This window comes from Boleophthalmus pectinirostris, unplaced genomic scaffold (genome assembly GCF_026225935.1).
Source record: "Boleophthalmus pectinirostris isolate CB_2022bp ecotype Guang Dong unplaced genomic scaffold, ASM2622593v1 HiC_scaffold_18, whole genome shotgun sequence".
NCBI classification, from domain to species: Eukaryota; Metazoa; Chordata; class Actinopteri; order Gobiiformes; family Gobiidae; genus Boleophthalmus; species Boleophthalmus pectinirostris.
The window spans coordinates 13,730,753-13,753,152 of NW_026571133.1; the positions used below are offsets into that span (position 1 = coordinate 13,730,753).

Sequence of the window (22,400 nt, forward strand, 5' to 3'; positions counted from 1 at the left end):
CAGACTGTGAATGTCTGTGTTGATAGAATAATTTTAGAAGTAAAACCAGCCTTGCATTTGAAGGATTTATTTCTGAGCAGCAGCAGCGAGTTGTACTTCCTGATAGAAAGCTTGGTAGTGGGGCGGACTTATATCACCTAGCACCTATCTTACCGGCAAAGTAAAATTCTGCTGCTGCTGAGAAAATAGTCCCTCAACATGTGATGATTCATGCGATGCAAGGTTAGTTTAATTTCAAACATTATTCTATCAACACAAACATTCACATCGACAGTCTGGTGTAATAATAGATTTGCTTCAGGTGCTTTGTGGAGCGGGTAAAACTGTTTTTAGTGTCTATGGCCATTGACATGCACTAGCCTAGCACCAGCGACCTCTGAAAATACAAGGACTGGATGTCATATTAAAAAAAAAAAAAAAAAAAAGTGTCACACGTCTCCAACGCACTGGCTAACTAGGAAATGAGGTCCTTTGTCCAAAATTCCAGACTGTCCATTTAACTAGAATCACCTCATGAACTACCTGTAAAACAACAACAATGAGGAATACTTGTGAATTCAAATGATCATTCTCTCTTTCTCTCTTTCCATCTCTCTCCTTCTGTTTAGTTATTCTTCATTCATCCTATAACATGATAAAATATGTTTTGTTGACTGCAGCCTTTTTACTGCGCGAGTCTCATAAGAAGGGTCACTCAAGAGTCACCCCAATTTAGCAAATAGGGCCCTCAAGGAGTATTTTTATATTTTTATTTTGCAACAACAAAGCTAGAAATTAACTGCGAGAATATGCAGATAATATATATATATATATATATATAGCTTCATTGTGGCGATTGCTGAGGGCAACCAGAATATGAATGCTTTTCGTTTTCAGGTGAATAACTTTGTGAGTCAGCAGGAAGACTTGTCAACGAGAGAAACAAAAGGACTCCAGTATGTGCAGACTATAGACAGACCACGTGAACTGTTTTATTCCACTGCATGTTTGTTCCCACATACTCAAGCTACATGAAACATCCCTCATAAATAAAACTGGAAACAACAGCATCGTAATGAATAGAAAGAGTGAAATATAGCTTGAACCAAAGAGACCCCAGCCAGAATCCACAGACGCCGTAAACAAGGTGTAATTTGGTTGTTTTCTTAAGATGAAAGCTGCTCCTGTTTTAAGCTGTGGTTTAGCATAAGAAAGCAGTGTGTCAGACAAGTTTGCCTGGAATATGCATGGGAGGCTAGGGGAAATTTCAGTAACATGAATGGTCAGGGGAAACCTCGCAAAGGATTGCAAAATGGCTGTTTCAATTCTAATTAAATGTACTATCATTTATTGCTGTAATCTTAATCAGAATCTTATTTGGTAGTAAGAATTAAATTGGATAACATTTTCTGTGCTACACCAAGACTACTTTAGGAATAATTTATACATTCAATCTCCTAAACCAGAACTAAACCTAAACTACTAAAGAAAATATTTTTGCATCGTCGTAAAGGTCCTATATTACACAAATGTTTGAGTCAGAGGTGGGGACTTACAAGTCATGACTTGGACTCGAGTTAGACTTGAGTCACTGTTTTTAGGATAAAATGGACTAAGACTTGGGACTTGACTTGGACTTGAAGGTCAATGACTTGGAACTTGATTTGGACTTGAGGCCTGTCACTTGAGAAGACTTTTAAATCTGAATTCTTTCTATTCTGACCATAATGATTGACTCTAAGATCTTGTCAAGACATTTAAAAAAGAAAAAAAAAAACTAAATTAAATTCTAAATTAAATTCTTTAATATAAACACACTATGACTTTATAAGTACAATTTATCTTAAAATTATGTATATATATAGCATTATGTATTATATGAATTCCAAAAATCAAAGCTATACTTTGGTTTAAAGACTTGAAATGACTTGAAGCTCAAAGCAGGTGACTTAGACTTGCATGTATTTGACTTGGGACTTGACTTGGACATGAGGTCAAAGTTTTGAGACTTACATGAGACTTGAGAGAAGTCCGTTTACATCTCCAAAGCCAAAGATCCACCTTGTGATGTCATTAGACTTATTAGACTTTATTGATCCACAAGGGAAATTACTTGCATTACCTACATTACCATGAAGATGTAGTTTTCAATTTAACAGCTCCTTTTACCTTTTGTTCAGCTGAGATTGTCAATTCCAGGACTGAAATCATCCATCTGATTCTAGTGTATGGAGTTTAAAAAAACAGTGGAGCGCTTCCTGTATTACCAAATGACATCATAAGGTAGACAGTTTGAGAGACGAGCGTGTCATTGAAACAAAACACAACTCCAGGTATGTTTGTGATGAGCAAACACAGATCCAAAAATAGCGTAATATGGGCCCTTTAACTTCGTCGAGACCAGAACTAAACCAGTCTGGCTCCACTTTGACCGAATTCACAAAGATTCTCTAAACTTTAGCAGGCTGTAAATTTCTGTCACTGAAACTAAATAGCATTTTAATCATGTTTATAGTCCCTGGTCCATCCCATTATCGCCTAAATGTATTCAGTAGTACCCCTATTGTCCTGTGTGTGTGAGACCAATAGTGTCCATAAGCTGCAGCCATTCTTCTTTCATGCTTGATTTAGCTGGAGTTGCTTGGTTAGCTCTTACTAAATTGTTAATACAGGTCTCGTGGTCTTTAATAAATGAGCTTGTTATTGGTAATTAGAAAGAGGCTAGCATTCAGGATTTGGTACACTGTGATAAGCTGCCTCACGGTTACTCCTTAAAGACTTCTTTCTTTTTGTGTGGTTATCTCTTATAAAGCAAATGCTGCCTGGAATATAAACTTCATTTGGCACATTTAATTCATTTTATGTTGACAGATAATGCAGACTAACCAATACAGCACTTACAAACCACTGTAGCTGAATTACCACACATTTATTTATTTAATTAATTAATTATTTATTTATTTATTTGAGAGGGACATTGCAGTCATGGTCACAGCCAAAGCCTACTGATGACGCTTGTAGACAGTATAACTAGTGCTTAAAGGGCCCATATTACACAAAACCGACTTGTGAGCTTAAAGTCATGTTAGCCAGTGTTACCTCCTCAAAAACACAGCTAGAGTTCTGTTTTGTTTCTTTCACACATGTTTGAGTAACTCTTTATTATAAGTCTGTGTACATCTCCAAAGGTCAATGCTCTGTTCCACCTTGTGATGTCATGTGGTGGTAGTTTTCACGTTAATGGTTAGGGATTGGTAGCCTGATTCACTTTGTGGGAACTGTCTGACCTAGCAGCATTAGGATTCGTTCGCTCAACGGTAGACAGGTACTTTTTTAAATTTAACCAATCGCTGCTGTTTGGGCGTGACATATGTAATGCGCCGCTAACGGGGCTAACTGGTATATTAAGCTTTTCCCAAATCCCGTAGGAAGAAGGGCAATAACGTCTTTCCCCTTGATAAAATTCACCAAACATTCTCTTTGTTCCTGCTTTAAATCCTCGATCTCGGGAATAGTTGCCAACCCAGAATATATGGCTTCGTCAACATCCATCTTGACTGCTTCGTTTACTGATGTACTGTACCACACAGCTCTTCACTGATTGACCGGTGCGAGGTCTACAACTTCTGGGGTTCTTGCAAACCATCTAGTGTATTCTGATTCCTGACCTAGTCATTGGAGAGAAATGAAATTGAGTGGAGGCACTAGGTGGCCCCTGGCTAAGGGGGTTGGTAATTCCAGGGCTGAAGTGATCCGGATGATTCTAGTGAAGGTGTATGGAGTTTAAGAACACAGTGGAGCATTTCCTGTATTACCACATGACATCGGCAGAGGTGCAACAGAATATTTTCTGTCTGATTGACGAACTCAGCCTGCAGTTTAAACGTGAGGAATGTTTTTGATGAAGAAACATTATAACATGGATCAGAAAATAGCATAATATGAGCTCTTTAACTCTTGTTCCTGATTGCACTTTTCCTTGCACATTTTTGCACATTCATCTAGTCTACAACCCATGTCAGGAAGGGCATTCAGCATAATTCCAAGGCCCTTTAAGACTTTGCTATGGCAGCGCTACAACTGAGTAGCTGAAAGCAGTGTATTATTATAGTATATAGGTTATGTCATATAGTATGCAAGAATAACTTTATACTTTTAAAAGGTGGTGGGTACTGCCAGATCTTATATTGTGAGGTAATCTGCATCGTAAAATTAAACGATCAGACCATTTCAAAGTCCTAAAAATGATGGATGGGTAAATACCAGCACAATCACTCAATGGTATATCTCTTGATCTCTTATATTCTTTACTAGACTGATAATATTTCATTCATGTATAAATAAGACGATTGATAATACTGTTCAAAAAGGTACAATTTAAAACATTTCCTATATCACAGCGTAGAACAACTCCATGAATTAATCACACTTAAATAAACCTGTTTTTATATTCTACATCAGGCTCAAATACAACTTATGCTTTAAAAGTCCTATATTATGCAAAATTTACTTACGTTATGTTACTTCATCAAAAACATTTGCTGGGGTGTGCTTTGTTTCTTTCACACATGTTTGAGTAAGCCTTTATTATTATAGTAATGTTTCAAAAAATAAATGTTGTATACAATGCAAATAAAGTTGCACAATCTTCTTTTCACCACTAGGGATTTAAGAAATTATTGTTTCATTCATTCTTATTATATTAACTTTCAAACTTGTGAGTTTCTGGTAAATGATATCTAGTGTCGTAGTACTTGAGACCGGCCTCAAGACCGTTTTTTTACGGTCTTGGTCTGCACACAGGTTCTCTCCTCAATTTGCATTGATTAGAAGGGCAAGATAAAATGCGAAGCAAAAACTAATCTAAATGTATGCTACAGTGTTGGTAGAAAGCAGGCCTAGAGCACAGAGCAGACTCATGGCCACATGTGACCTAAGTTTGTCTAAAAAAAGTGCACAGCCAATCCATCTGTTTGTAATGATGTGTGCTTGGTTTAGTAAATGTGCAGAGGCTGCTCAATATCACTGCACAACCACTAAGATAATGTAACACCAGTTAGGAAAAGGGTTAGGGTTTAAAAAGCCTACACACTTTCTTCACTTTGAATCAGTCTTCTGTGGAGGTTCTTTTAAAGAAAGGGTTCTCAAACTGTGGGTGAGGGCCCAAAAAAAGGGGCATAGAGTTAAGTGGTTAAGTGCAGTCTAGGTTGCTTGGCTTATTTTAAGATTAAATTAACATTAATCAGATAAAATGGAGATAGATTTATAAAAACACTGATCCATATGTGCAAAAATAACTTTGTAATTTTCGACATTTATTTGTATTTTAAAGACAGTCTTGATTTGGTCTTGATTGGCCGTGGTCTTGGTCTTGCCTCGGTCTTGAACCTCAGAGATCTTAGTCTTGTCTTGGTCTTATCTATTTTTATTTATTTATTTATTTTTTCAATTACAATTTTAATTGCTCATATATACCTTGAAAAACATACATAGACCTGACCTAATTTGTCTTGGTGGCATCACTCGTTTGTCTCCATGGCCATAGAAAAATCTAATGTCACACTGTCAAACATTTGAAAACAAACAGGAGGAGGACTCTACAAAACCTTTACTCAGATTTAAGATCACTCACACACACACACATACACACACACACAACTGTCTCCGTCTGTCTCCCTTCAGACTGGAGTAAGTGCTGACTGCAGCTGGACCATCGGCTCCAGCACTGAAGATGCCTGCTCCATCAGACACACACTTAAAACACACTTAAAATGCACTTAAACACATGGAAATCCTAGGCACACATCCTCACTGATAAGCAATGGCACATAGATACACTAGGAAAGAAAACATGAACAGTTTTTACTTCAGTGTTTTTGAAAAAAGGGGAAGCTAATACTGTTTTTGAATTAAAAAGATAAAAGAAAGTCTGTGTTGGAATAAGTCCAGTGTCTTGTGTTATAAAAGTTGTTTTGCTGTTGTCCTGCATCTAATAAAAACATTCACTGCCTAAAAGTTTACCTCTGGGATCGTGGATAATACTGGCATTCAAATTTTGGCCTGATTTCATTTGAGTAACCAAGATGCTTACTTGAATTAAAGTGAAAAATAAGTGTGCTCCAAATTGTTCGCACGTACAGAGAAACACAACTACCTTTAGATTACATTCCAGCATAGGATCATGGGAGACAATTTATATCACATCATTTAGATTTGAAATTAAGGATTTGAAACTTTCTGGGCCCAAAAATAAAACTGCTCAGTGAATAAAGCATTAGCATTTTAATAGTGTGTTCATTATCCCAACACTGAGGCGTAAAAGTGACCACTAAATGAGATTACTAAGTGTGCTACTTTTGGGTTGAGTGCTGATGAGGGCATGTACTTCTGTAATTGAGATAGAGATCGTGTGTTCCTAGTTTTTTTCAGTGTGAAAAGATATGCAGAAGTATTGTTGTGTATAATCTTACTGCACAAACTAGCTACAGTGGTTTCTTCTAACGTTTCATCATGCAGCTTTTCTTGTGGGTGATCTGAAACTATATTGCTCCAGCTGAAATGTTTCACAATATGGAATTTAAAAGTCCCACATTACAGTATTGTCTAATCATTTATAATTTATAGTTTGAATATGCAGTTTTTTTCTCACCACAAAATACACAATATCATATACTCAGAGTTGTGTTTTGTTTCATTCACAGATGTTTAACACAAAAATCCTGCATATTTAGACTGCTCTACCTTGTGACGTCATGTGGTGATACAGGAAGTGCACCACTGCATTTTTAAACTCCACACACGTTCACTAGAATCATTTGGATAATTTCAGCTCTGGAATTGCCGATCTCAACTGAGCAAAAGATAAAATCCAGCTATTAACTTGGAAACTACCGCTTCATGACATCACAAGGTGGCGCAGAGCATTTTGAGCTTTGGAAATGTAGACTGACTAATAATAAAGGATTACTCAAACATGTATAAATGAAACAAAACATAATTCCAGGTATGTATTGGAGAAGCTAACGACATGAGATGGTTTGAGTGAATTCGTCAGGCTGGCGCCACCTACTGCCTCCGCTCAATTTTATATCTCTCCAGCGACTAGGTCAGGAATCAGAATACACTAGACGGTTTGCAAGAACCCTGGAAGTTATTGCCTGCGCACTGGCCGATCAGTGAAGAGCTGTGAAGCCATGACGTCAAACTCAAGCTCCTGTCTAGGTCCCTTTTGTGGTACAGCACAACAGTAAACAAAGCGGTCAAGATGGATGTAGACGAAGCCATACATTCTGTTTTGGTAATGATTACCAAGATCGAGGATTTAAAACTGGAACAAAGATTGCCCTTCTTCCTATGGGATTAGGTGCATTACATACGTCACGACCAAATAGCAGCGATTGGTTAAATAAAAAAAGTACTCGCCTACCATCGAGTGAACGAATCCTAATGCTGCGAGGTCAGACACAAAGTGAAACCGGCTGACGAATCTGGCTAACCTGGAATACCTTGGAAAACATTCTTACTGTGAGTGGGGTCGCCTCTTCATAGATCCAACCAAAAAATTTGCCTGGTGTTGTCTCCTGCTATTTTCATACACAGTTTTATTCAACGCTGCAATATGGGACATTCCGTGAAAGCAATAACAACTTCATGAAGACCTCCAGAAACGCTATATTTATAAAAAGTGTCCACTGCACACTCGCTAGACTCCCACATGAGGAATGACCTTTGACCTGGCAGTTATTTGTTCCAAAATCTTGTTTCACAGAAGCAATAATCTACAGTCAGAGTCTCCACGCTTTCTGTACAGTTCAAGACTATATCGGTGTGTGTGTCTGTTACAAATCAAATGGCTTTGGATTGCGCTTTGTTCATAATCTCCTTTCAACAAAATATAATTACAGAGATGCGCTATTGTTCCAAAACATCCGCATACGGCTGATTTGATTCTTTAATAATATTTCTTTGTTAACAATGTGCTGTTAACAATGCAGGATACGGGAGAGAATTTAATGTGGTGAATATGAGACTATAGCACTATGGAGGATAAGAATGCTGTATTAGTTTTGAGACAGATACAGCAAATGGTGGTATTTTGCCCGAGCACCACTTCAGACAGTTTATTATGGGGCTGTAGATCATTGCAAATATCCAATATCCACTATCTGATTAGACCACAGTGTAACAGAGCCACAGACACTGCTTATATCTTTAGATTCGAAGTACAAAATAGAACTTTATGATGGCTAACTTTGGGTATGTTTTTGAAAATTCTGGTCAGTATTTCCCTGTGATCTGGATCAGACTATGGTGGCTCAAATACTTCCTATATTCACAGTTTTCTTTCATATGTTTTGTTGAGTTTAAAGGTGCATTGTGTAACTTTTCTGGTAGAGGGTCCGTCAAATGCTTTTCTCCATGTAGATGTTACTTCTCTGGAATATTTCACAGTATGGTGTTAAACCTTTCTATCATCATGGAGACCAAACCAGGCCAAGGTACAGGTCAGATCTGTGGAGAGGCAACACCACTCACAGTCAGAAAGCCTGTTTTTCTAGGTATTTTTAAGATATAAATCTGCTTATAATTGAATAAATATAAGGTAGATCTGTTTAATGGTAGCTTGATTCATCAGACGGTTTCAACTTTGTGGGAGGATTCGTTTGCTCGACAGTAGATGGGTATTTTTTTTATTTAACCAATCGCTGCAATTTTTTCGTGATGTATGTAATGCACCAAATCCCGTGGGAAGAAGGGCAATAACGTCTTTCCCCTTGATAATATTCACCAAACATTCTCTTTGTTACGGCTTTAAATCCTCGATCTCCGGAATTGTTGTCAACGCAGAATGTACGGCTTCGTCTACATCCATCTCGACCGCTTTGTTTACTGTTGTGCTGTTCTACAAAAGGGACCCCGACAGGCGCTTGAGTTTGACATCATGACTTCACAGCTCTTCACTGATTGGCCGGTGCGTGGTCTACAACTTCCAGGGTTCTTGCAAAACGTCTAGTGTATTCCAATTTCTGACCTAGTCACTGGAGAGAATTGAAATTGAGCAGAGGCACTAGGCATGCTGTGGAACATTCCAGACAGAGCAATGACATATCCATAGAAACAAAAAGGTGACGAACCCTCCACCAAAAAAGTTACACAATGCACCTCTAAGTGACGCTCATTGCCTGCATTTCAGATTTTAGCAGTGCTTGTGATCAGTGTAGTTACTTTTATGTCATGTAAAGCAACAAAATGAGATTTTGTTATGTCTAGTCCATGTCCTTTTTAGACTATGGGGGAGAATTTTAGGCTATGGGGGCCACCGTAGTCTCTTCTAGTAATGGGAAACACTGTGTATTGTTCTAGCAATCAAAATTATAACTTCGAAGCATGAAAAGACTATTTACACAATCTACAAATCTTCCTTAGACCTCATCAGCTACAGATAAATGCAAATCAGGAGCCCCACGAGCAGTAGGTTTTGTGGATTTTTAGAATTTCATTTTCAAATGTTTGCTTCCTGTTTAATAGTATTTTGCCCAATAGACCCATGATGTGTTTCAAATAGTTTCACACACATTTTGGCACTGATATACATAACCTCTCCCCTTCATTTTAATGGAGTAAGACAATTCTTTCAAACATTCATTTTGTCATTTGGTGAAAGCTCAGATACATGGTTACTGTTTATGTTTGTTGTATTTTCCAGTGAGTAATACTAGTCTACTACAAGTCTTGCTGTATGCTGCTGCGTTTAGCTTCAGATTAATGTTGTTTTTATTACAGGTATTGCACATATTTGTTAATTTTGATAATAATTGCTATGCCAGTAAACTATACAAAATGCCAATGAGTTTCTGGCGTTTTCCTGTGTGGTCCAGTTATCATCAGTCCCCAAATCAGCCCTGGTTTTCCAAAGTTTGCAAAGTTTGGAAGGTAATGCAAACTCTCCCATTGGAAATGCATTAGAGCAAACTCAAGGAACAGGCCCAGAATTAAAAATGCAGGAGTTCTGTTTACAAACACTGAGAGGGTAATAGCTTCTTCACTCCACATGTCAGTTAGTGTTCGTAATGGGATTTCAGATTGATGAATACTACACATGTATTATCTCAATGGTTTTAGCTTTTACCCCTGAATTTAATGACCATTGTTTCAGTTTAAGGCCCATTGCGAGACCATTTGTAGATGTAAGTCTGTACTTTTCTATTGAATCATTATATATGGGCCATTCTTCTTCTTTTTTTTTTTTTTTTTTTGGTTTGGGGGTTATGACTGCCCCAAATTTGTGAGCCCATTTGAGACACTTACATTCTTAGGCAAGCATTTTTAATCAAAGGAAGCTAATTTCCTTGGACAGCATTTCTGTGGGGGTTTGTCAATGATTCATTAGTGAGCCAGAGGATGTGATTTAGAGAGAAAATGTACAATATAATACAATATTTACTGCACCACTTAGGGCACACTCAAACAGAAAAGTGCACATTAATATTACTGGAATGCACCATCTCCACTTTTCACTTTTCACATAAGTGAGTGAGTTCAAAGCCCTCCGCCGTTGTGCCCCTGAGCCTTCAACAAAGAACAAGAGCAAAGGGCAACTTTTAATTTTAAAGCAGTCTTAATGAGCTTCAGAGGCAGAGAACCAGTGTTTGTGTGAAGATTTCCTCCTCAGTAACTGTGCTCTGGCAGGTAATGTGTGGGCGTCTGGAAAAAACTGGGGAAAATTAATTTGTTTCTTGTAGCTTCTGCTCAAGATTGAGAGAGAATGTTATTTCTGGAAAAAAAGGCTTTATTGTTGGTTTAAGGAAAATCCATATGAATATATAAATACACATTGAAACTATAAACAAATGAACAATCAAAATTACATTGTTGAATATAATCACTTGCTTTGCACAACAGGCCTGGATAGAAACAGACGATCTGGGTCAGGTAGGGAATCTCACTCTCAATCTTTTTTGAGGTAATTGAAAGATAAAAATACAATTTATAACCAAAAAATAAACTTGTAACTTTTCTGTTGGAGGATACACTTCATGGAGATGTTGTTGCTTTGTTCCACCAACCCCTCCTCACAGAAAACTGAATAATAGAAACACTGGTCCACCTGAAAAATGTATGTATTTCACAATTTGGCCTTTTACATTGTGCCATTGTCACAGTTTACTTGTGCCATTCATTTCTATAAGAATCTCCTGACTTTCAATTTTCCAACTCATCCTCATGGAAAACTGTATAATACAAACAATGTATCCATGGAGACAAGCGAGTTGTGTGCCCACTAGTAGTAAGAATGTGCTTTGGAGCAATTAAAACATCAGTAATTTAATAAATGCTTGATAGATACACCACCCTGTAGAACACAGGTGTCAAACATACGGCCCGGGGGCCACATCCGGCCCTCCAAGACCTTTAATCTGGCCCTTCGCTGATTTTCTAGTAAAATATTTTTATTATATTTTCTATTAAAATATTGGTAATTTTCTGCATAGCTTAGCATAGCAGCGTCTCCAGTGCCTCTGTGCGTGGCCCCTCCCACCAGAGCAGCACAAATGAAGACTTGTCTCTTTCTAAACGCTCTTAAAGGACGATCGTTTTGACAGTTGACCGTGACGCCCTCATAAGCAAAATGTCCAAAATGAGAAAAGTGAAGCCGAGTGCAGAATTTTCCAAGAAAAATTGACTTATTCCTATTTGCATACAAGTTAAAGTTAAAACATTGTGTTGAAATTGGATTGTACCTTAAAGTTTCAGGTTGTTCATAATATTATAATATTTTGTAAAAGAAAGAGTTCATCAATTAAAAAATATTTCTGTAATAGATTTGTGTTTCTCTGCACAAATATTTGAACTTATTGTTATTTTTGAGATTTATATGACATGAGTTTTCTGATCCGGCCCCTTTGGGATCAAAGTAGGTTGGATACGGCTCATCGGACCAAAATGAGTTTGACACCCCTGCCGTAGAACATTCTAGACAAAGCAAGTGGTGCACCCTGTATGAGCAAAGTTACACAGTGCACCTTTAAAAATACTGTCATAAACATGGATAAATGTTGCAGTTACATAGATTATATATTCGCTGGTGAACTGTGAAGGATAAAATTAAAAGGAATAAAACCAAAAAAATATGCTTGTGCTCTTTTCCTTGTGTAATTGTGCACTGGCAGGTATTATGTAGGCGTGAGTGCTACAGACAGCGCCCACAAAGAAAATCTGTAAAATTAAATTAAGTTCTTCCCATGTCGAGAGGAGAATTTCATCCAGCCTTAATGAATGCTAACGCTAACATCTGCCACGGCGCCCACACTTCTAAACATTACATCTTCATAGGGAGATCATTATGAAAGAGGATCTATTTTGTTCCGCATCTCATTTTAAAACAGATATGTGCTGGAGGAGGGACGCACAGAGGCCAGGCAGAGGAAGAGCTTTGATGTTGGCCTATTACTCGTCGCACATGGCAGGAAATCCCATTAATATCTGTGGGTGTCCAAGACGTAATGCCGATACGAATATACAGCACGAGAGTGGATAAGCGCACACAGGGGAGGGTCAGAGGGGCTCTTATGCAACTTTTTAAAGGGCCCATATTACCCTGTTTTCTGATCTACGTTAGAATGTTGTTTCCTCATCAAAGACCTGCCTGGAGTTGTGCTTTGTTTCATTCACACATCATGTTTAACACACAAATCCTGCATATTTAGAGTTCTTCCCTCATACTGAAAAGACTGTTCCACACCGTTTTTAAACACCATGCACTAAAATCATGTAGGTAATTTCAAACCTGGAACTGTCAATCTCTACTAAACTAAAGGCAAGAGGTAGTTTTTTTGAGCATTTTGAGCCAAACTAATAATGCAGGATTAGTTAAACATGTGAGAATCAAACAAATCACAAAATCCGGTATGTTTTTGAGGAGACAATAACATTCAAAAATGGCTTATATTCACAAGAATCATTTTTGCATAATATAGTAGGCCGTAAAAAAAATAAAAACATCAATAAAAATATTACTCAAATAGGAATAAAAGTATGCACCTAGAAAAGTACTCTGAAAAGAACAATTTCTTTAAAAAGTTATAGCTGTTACTTAAGCTGCAAAAGCAATAGGGGTTAACACGTAAGTCTTAATATAATATCGTGTGCGTTGAAATCAACCAATATATATTCAGTGAGTCACTGCAACAGCGCTATATTAAAGTTACCACCACGGAGAATATAATGCTGTTTAATGGGCCTACATTGACCTACCACTTTGTCATGAAGCAGTAGTTTTCAAGTTAACAGGTACCTAGAGATTGGAAACTCCAGGGCTAAAATTATCAAAATGATTCTGATGAAGGTGTATAGAGTGTAAAAACACAGTGGAGCACTGTTATTGCCTCTTGAGTAGTTAATTGTTGTTCTGTTAGTCTAAATGAACTACATGAATTGCCTTAGACTTTCAGGATTTTTATCAGGGTTTCAAAAGAGAACTATGATAGAGATGTCAGTTTAATCTTCACCCATAGTGAAAGTTGCTCGGCATCACGTCTACTAATTATTAGGGATGTAACAATAACCGAAATATTGTGATATCGCATTGTCAAAGTTCTCACAATAATATCGTGGACCATCACAATATATAAAAAATTGCAAGTCTCTTTGCTTAAATTAAAGAGTTATGGTGCAGCAACAGCTAAAAACAAACAAACAAAAAAAAAAGACAGAGGGAACTACATAGACCATGATCCTTTGCTCCATTTCACTGCAGACTACAAGAAAAAATAACAGTTCTAAGCACTTTTAACTCTTAGTTCTTTGGATTAAGTCTTGTCAAGGCATTTTAAGAGGAAAATTCACTGTTGCATATTCACAAAATATCGCAAAAATATTGTACCGTGAGATGTATATCGTGAAAATATCGTACCGAGAGATTTGGATATTGTTACATCCTTAATCGTGAGCTTCCCCAATGTTATCGCAATAAATATCGTACCGTGAGGTTCATACTATGACGATATCATATCGTGAGACTTGGATATTTTTACACCTCTACTAATTCTATGTCTAAGGTCTTTACATGTTGAGGTGGTCTGTACATTTTATTAAACTGTCCTGGAAGTCATTTACATACAGGGGTGGTGCCAGAGGGGTAGTAGTGGGATACTTATCTGGCAATCCCGGTTTATATAGACTACAATCTCCTTTGCATGGATCATAAAGAATTATGGAATTATCTCGTTTCAGTTTCTCACATTTTAGCTGACACTGTTCTGAGTTGTCTATGGACACATTAAGTGCTCAATTTCATTTTTCTAACACCGATTTCAGTCTTTAAAAGGTCTGACAGCACGATATTAAACATACGCAAAATAAAAATGAGAGAAAGAAAATGCCCTCACAGGAAGATGACTGATCTAGTCATTTCTCTCACTTGTGTCTGTGTGAGATGGCCATTAGAAGTAAATGGACTAAAGAGGAATTCTAATTAAACATTTAGACATTTCTGTTTGAATGTCTGCACACACGATGGATGGATCTCAACAAACAAAAGAGCCTTAATTGAAATTTACAAGGGCTTAATATAGAGACATGATGGATGTACTTAATATTAAATTTATCCTGATGACCTAGTTTCTGTTTCAGTTATCTGCAGATGGGACAGTGAGATGAAGAGGAAGAAGTTGCTGTCCACATTTCAACTGTCATGTCAACCTTAAATTGAGTTTTCTTTACTTTGAAGAAAACAACTGTCTTACTCTATTATCTGATCTGTTATGATGTTGTTTTCTCATCAAAAACATACGTGGAGTTGTGCTCTGCTACATTCACACATGTTTAACACACACATTTTCAATTTCTACCGAACAAAAGATGAAAGGTGGCATCACAAGTTGGAACAGAGCGTTTTGAGCTGTGGATATACAGGCAGATAATAAAGGGTTACTCAAATGTGTGAATCAAACAAAACAGCTCACAGGAGTAAATTTTGTCTAATATAGGACCTTTAAGTATGTAATTCACAATATTGTTAATAACATTTGTTAAATTAGTAAATACTCAACTAATAAAACAGGAACAGGGACAACAGATGGAAATAAGCACATTTTCTATAATCTGGCATGTTTACACTGTATTTGCAGATGTTCATTTAAATACATTTTTCCCATCTAATGAATGACAGAATTAATCAAAAATAAATAATACTAGAGAAATGTTGTCAAAATTGTGATGTTTGGCTCTAAAATATATATATATATATATATATATATATATATATATATATATATATATATAATAATAAAAATGTTTCTCACCTTCCACGGTGGTAGGTCTCTCACCCTCATTAGCTCGGGTCCTCTACCAGAGGCCTGGGAGCTTGAGAGTTCTGCGCAGTATCTTTGCTGTTCCCAGTACTGCACTTTTCTGGACTGAGATGTCCATTTTTTTCCCGGTATCTGTTGTAGCCACTCTTCCAGTTTGGGGTTACAGCCCCGAGTGTCCGATCACCACAGGCACCACTGATGCCTTTACTTTCCAGGCTCTCTCCAGCTCTTCCTTGAGCCCCTGGTATTTTCTCTAGCTTCTCGTGTTCCTTTTTCCTGATATTACCATCCAGTATTGCGATGTCCCTGAGCTGCAGAGGCTGCACTAGCTCTGAGTCATGATGGCTGATGATGGTTGCAGGTGCTGGAGTTTAGATAGTGTCCATTTAGAAAAGAGAGAGGGATTTTAGGTTTAAACCAACTGGAGATTCATGTGAGGCTCATTTTGTTTCTGATTGGATAATCATCCTGAGAACCAAACCAAAACATATGGGAAGGTCTTTTTCCCTCCAAAGCAGAGTCAAGTGTGCTGCTCACAGCTCTGGAGAGAGCGACTGTGCTGCGCCATATGACCAGATCAAACACGATAAAACTGAAATGAAAAGTATTCACAAGTGTCTTTATGTGTCAACATTCATGAATGATTAGCCTAAATAACTTGACGACAGATAACTCACTTAGCCTTTATTATTTATATGTGTTAAATAAATAAATCCACAGCCTCTAACATCTTCGGATGAACATTTGATCCCTAGGCCCCTTCTTAAAGAGATTTTGCAATGAAGGCGTGGCTGATTAGACGACGTTTAGGAGAGGTCTTCCACCCGTGCCCTGGATACTGGAGGTGGTAGTAGTGTGGCTGTGTGGAGTGAAGTTCTTCCAGGCTGAATTTGCACCATGTCCATGAGACTCGTGAAGCCAGTGTATTAATAATATTATTAGATGAACAAATCATGATACAACTCTTTAAATACATAAATAGTATATATAATAGTTTGACATAGTTTTAATGATGTGATTATAGACCTATTCAGACCTATATTTCCATTGTATTTGCTGCAGTGTGAGTACAACAGTGTAAGTGAATGATGTAACAGTCTGTGAGCCCCTACAGCCCAGACCTGTCCCTCACCCACAGACAATAAAGTATGCCCCTCACAGCCTGTGCCTGCCATGAATCTTCTCCATTTCACAAACTCTGCACGACTCAATTCACTGGATTCTTCAGAAATAAATCGCATTGTTTGTTCTTAATATGGAGAACAAAAAAGCACCTGACCCTGGCTTCTGCTTGACATTTACTTTATTACTACCTCCAGGGCATTTTGACTAATTGGGGTTAACTTTTCCACAAATAAAATAGATGAAATCATAAGGAAGGTTTTGGGTTTGAATGGAGTAGTACATTAATCTGCTGTGATGATTCCAGCACAAACAAAAGTAACACAAAAGTAAAACAAAACAATAACTAAATATAACGTATTCTAGTTGGCATAGGTGGGAGGATAACATGATTTCACAAGCATACATATGTTTGTTTTATTAAATATTTAATAAAACTCTCAGTGTATTCAGTTTTATGGACATGTTGAAAAGCAGCGTCAGATTGAATACTGACATAACACAACACAGCCTTATATTACATTCATGTTGTAGTTTGATGATTTCATAATTTCAAATGGAGGGCAGGGCCTATATAACTTTATGACAGACTGTATTTGAAAGAAATATCCAAACTTATGATCCAACATTATAATTCACAATGTCTTTTATCTATCTGTCAGCCATTAATCATAGTCATTTTAACTGACAAGAATCACGTCTTTGGACCTGAATAATGGCACCTCTTTATGAGAAATAAAACATGCTATTTTACACTGACAGCAAAAACACTGGACCTAGTTTTTGTTTTATGTGGATAAACTATTGTAACTACAGATATATTATAAACCAGGTCAGATAGCCTTAGGTCAGGGGAGTCAAACTCAAATTCACAGAGGGCCGAAATTAAAAACTGGGACTAAGTCGTGGGCCAAACTAAATATTTATTGAAAAATTTCAGCAGCATCTGCATGTTTTCTTTTCTTTCAAGATATGTAATATTAAACCTTTTCTCATTAAAATAAATGTTTAATCATAGTTTTGCTTAAACACTGAATCCAGAACAAGCATAACATAAAATAATAACAACATTTTAAATTAATAATGTCTCTATAGCCTATCTGTAGCCAGCGGACCAGCTCTAATACTTATTGGGCCAAATATAATTATATCTTGGGCCAAATTTGGTCCCTGGGCCTGAGTCTAACATGTCTGGTCCATATTGTTTGTGAAAAATATGTAGAAGGTAAGTGCTTTGTGCATTTAATGTCAGGGATGATGTCTATGCTTTTCTCTGAACTGGATGTAACAAAAGTTAATAAATAAAATAACAACATCATTTTAAATGAATAATGTCTCTATAGTTTATCTGTAGCTGGTGGGCCAGCTCTAATACATATTTGATATGATCAAATTAGGTCCCTGAGCCTGAGTTTGACATGTCTGTCTTAGGTGGTCATAATGTGTAGTCATTATATTTGACTAATTTAAGATTGCATTGTGTAACTTTTCTGGCGAAGGGCAGGTCAAAGGCTTTTCTCTATGGAGATGTTATTGCTTTGCCTGGAATGTTTCACAGTATGATATTAAGCCTTTCTATCTTCATGGAAACCAAACCAGACCAAGTTACAGTTCAGATCTGTGGAGAGGTGACCCCGCACACAGTCAGAATACCTGTTTTTCTAGTTATTTTTGAGCGTTAAACCACCTGTAATTGAATAAATGTAAGGGAGAGCTGTTTAATACTTTAGTACTATGGAACATATTTAGGCAGAGCAATGACATATCCATAGAAACAAGCAGGTGATGGACCCTAACCAAAAAGTTACATAGTGCACCTTTAAGTTAATTTATGAACTGTCTTCACTACATGGACTTGTCAATATTTATCAATCACAATCAAACTTACTTCATTTTTTATCTGGCAACAAAGTGGCTAACAGAGATGTCCAGTTATAAGGCAACCCACTGTTTTATACTGCGCTGCTTCTCTCTGACCTGGACTCACTTAAATCAATACCAGGCCTTGTAGTTCACACAATCAATTCTTTCTCATCTCACCAAACTTTTCTCTACTAAAGCTGCTTCCTTCTCATACAACCCAAGCATTATAAATGGCTTTACTAATATTGATCCTTGTCCTCCATTTGTCTCTCCGTGTTTCATTATATGTTTTTAATGGCGAGGTTATGCTACTGTACGATCTTTTGTCATCTAATTTCCAGAGCGTGAATTTTATTTTACAATTTCTGCTTTGGTCCACTCCCGTGCTATTATAAGCAATGTTGACGATATTTCATGACCTAACCTTGCAGATTGGCTTTCCCCTGGGCCTCGTAGGTGTGCATTAATAAGTGAAGTTATGTTTTAATGAGATGTTTTCACAACTTCAAAGTGGATGAGTTGAAAAGGTGTAAAGTTGGACTACCACAGTGGCTGCATTGTGTCTCTACGGGAAAGGGAAAATATGAGTGAAGTGTGTTCTGGAGGAGTTATTGATGGCGATGGCGACGCTAAGAGGATTTAATCGTGTTGTATAGCTCCAAGGACACAGCTAATGTCAATATATACTGTAAATACTGAAGTGAGTGCGTAACTGAAGGTAGCGCTAATGTGCCAGGCAAAGTTTCAAAAATGAGTTGGCCGCGTATATTATCAGGAGACTTTTCATGATTAAAGGGACATTGTGTAACCTTTATAGTAGAGGATTCGCTATCTTAATGTCTCCATGGAGGCGTTTTGCTTTTGTTCCGAAGTAAGCTTGTTTATCTTCACAGAGACACACAGGTCTTGTTTTAAGAAAGAATGGATCTTTTATGAGGCATTTTGCTCTATAAAAATGTAAAAAAAAAAAAAATTCAATAAAGAATAAACTAAGTTGGAAAAAATAAAATAAAATAAATACTGTAATCAAGCAGTTGAAAGATTGATAAGATAAATGCGGTACAGTGGAACTTTCTTGCCAAAGCAATGATCATCTTTATGGAGACTAGCAGGTGACAAACCCCCTCCTGAAAAGTTACATAATGTACCTTGAAGTTGGCTTGATTCATCAGCCGGTTTCACTTTGTGGAAACCGTCTGACCTCGCAGCATTAGGATTTGTTCGCTTGACGGTAGACGGGTACTTTTTTTAATTTAACCAATCACTATTATTTGGTCATGATGTATGTAATGTGCCAAATCCCAAAGGTTGAAGGACAATAACGTCTTTCCCCTTGATAAAATTCACCAAACATTCTTTTTGTTCCGGCTTTACATCCTCGTTCTCGGGAATCGTTGCCAACACAGAATGTATGGCTTCGTCTACATCTGTCTCGGCCGCTTTGTTCACTGTTGTGCTGTACCACAAAAAGGGACCCAGACATGGCTTCACAGCTCTTCGCTGATTGCCTGGTGCGCTGTCTACAACTTCCGGGATTCTTGCAAACTGTCTAGTGTATTCTGATTCCTTATCTAGTCGCTGAAGAGAAATGAAATTGAGCGGAGGCACTTGGTGGTGCCAGTCTGGCTGCCTTTAAGTAACTTCTCATTTGTGTTTTAAACCCGGGTCCCTTAGGTAACATGCTTTCATCATTTCATGAAAAGCTTGGGATTGGCCATCAAAAACTCTGTGTTACTAACAAAATATATTAAATGTTCAATGAGAGGAACTGATTGGAGTTTCCATGATTGGCACCAGTAAAGTAATGAAGTGATTGCACTTTGTGCACCTTGTACCTGGAGTTGTATATTTAGGCTGAGTTCTTCTCTTTAACAGAATACACTCTGTCCCACCTTGTGATGTCATGTGGTAATACAGGAAGTGCTCCACTGTGTTTTTAAACTCAATACACTTTCACTAGAATCATTTGGATGATTTCAGAACTGGAATTGCCAATCTCTACTAAACTAAAGGTAAAAAAGTAGCTGTTAGCATTTTGAGCTTTGGAAATGTAGACAGGCTACATTGGGCAAACTGTTGTACTTCTCTTTTTCAGTAGGTACTTTAAGCCTTCTGCTAATTACTACCAATACACCCACCACTATTGTTGGACTGTTGCTATAGCCATTTTACTTTTCCTGAGCACTTTTACAACAACATCTATATCTGTGTCACTCAGTTATATCATCAAGTAATGTATTCAGAAAATCAAAACCCACCAAATGTATCTGTAGTCAAACGATAAAGTCTTTACCTGGAAGCGTGTTACCATGGAGACAGTTATTGATGGGAGGAGTGAGGCGATAAAAGCAGACGACTTAATCACACCGAACGTCTCCAAGGACACACAGACATAAAACTAGTCAGTCAATGCGTAAATACAGCATTAACTTGAATTTCTATACTGCAATAATCTTTAGACTTGAAGTAGTGTTTATCAGAGTTGGGGTATTAGACAAGGTTGTCCAATTTGCCCAATTTTGTGATTATCCTTGAGAGGCGTTTGATATCTGGCTAATGAGTATGTGTTTTTGTGTGTGTGCTTGTGCCAGTGAATGTGTGTGTGTGTGTGTGATTAAAGGGGGATGATGTAGTGGGAGTGACAGACTGTACAGATGTTCAATAAATGGGCTGGAACAGGCACGAGGAGACAGGGCATCGTTCACAGCCACAACTGCTGCAGGAAATTACAAAACGGAAGTAGTGGTAGTGGCAATAGCAGTAACTATAGCAGTAGTGGTAGTAGGAGTAGTAATTGATGTAGTTGTTGCTGTAATAGTAGTAGTAGTAGTAGTAGTAGTAGTAGTAGTAGTAGTAGTAGTAGTAGTAGTAGTAGTAGTAGTAGTAGTGGCATCAGTCATATATTAGTTTGTGTGCGCCCTGTAAATTCAATATAAAATGTAAAACTGTATGTAGTATGTGAGAGCATGAACTGATCTGTTAGTCTGTTGTGTATGTGTAGTACTTTTTACCACAGTGTCAATATGTGGCTGTTCTCTGTAGTTCATTAGTAAACAGTGATGCTATTTAATGTAAATGGTAAATGGTCACATTTTTATACAGCACTTTTCCACCTTCAAAGCACTCAAAGTGCTTTACATCAAGGAACCACTCACCCATCCACTCACACAGTCATACACCAGTGTACGCAGACACTAGGGGCAAGCTGGGTTAAGTGTATTGCCCAAGGACACAACGACAGCATTCATCTGTGGGAGCTGAAATCGCACCGTCAAACTGTGGGTCAGTGGATCTGACTGCTCAATGATGTTTATGTCAAGAGCATGATTCTGGTCTTCTGATGAGTGAACGAACACTCGTCCCAGCTGAGTTTCTATTGCCCTGTAGCCCTGTATGTTAAATCTTTAGCTTGGTACTTTTGGCCAAGAACCTAGTAAAGATCTTAAAGATGCATTTTATGTAACATATAGGCCCAATTAGTGGCTTGTGTCTCCATGGAGATATTATTACGGTACCTGGAATGCTTCACAGTATGGCATTAAACATATTTATCTCCATGGAAACAAGCAGGTGATACCACCAGGCCAAGTTACAGATCAGGTCTGGCACCCTTACAGTAATAATGCATGTCTTAACTTTCACGTTAGCTATGATCAAACAGAAAGGGTTTACATTTTATGTAGAATTATCAGCTATTTTCACCAAATCTCATTTTTGTGAAGTGAGCAAATCCTTATTTAATAAAATTGACAGTGTGAAGACTGAAATGGTCTATTTTTTCCTTGTGTGTCCCTTTCTCCAGGAGGAGTGTGCATCGCCCAGTCCCTGAAGATCCCACGGGAGCCCAGGACGGGGGAGTTTGACAAGATCATCCGCCGTCTGCTGGAGACGTCCAACGCCAGGGCCGTCATCATGTTCGCTAACGAGGACGACATCCGGTAAGAGAGTCACCGCTGTGTGTGCACTCAGCTCCAACACCATCACAGGAAAGAATTAGAAAAGACGAAGATTAAACCAGTACACACACACTTCTATGTCACTGTGTTTCCTGACATTTTACTTCCTGTTTCTATTACTGCTCATGTACATAAAAGTGACAATTAGTACACTAAATATAGATGTTTC

At 37.7% G+C, this 22,400-nt stretch overlaps 1 protein-coding gene across 1 annotated transcript in view; it reads left to right on the forward strand.

Moving 5' to 3' along the window:
* LOC110161404 (metabotropic glutamate receptor 8-like) overlaps positions 1 to 22,400 on the forward strand; it is a 281,793-nt gene that overhangs the window by 122,930 nt on the left and 136,463 nt on the right. The window contains 1 exon segment of the mRNA XM_055154099.1: positions 22,081 to 22,213. Coding sequence (XP_055010074.1) covers positions 22,081 to 22,213 — 133 coding nt within the window.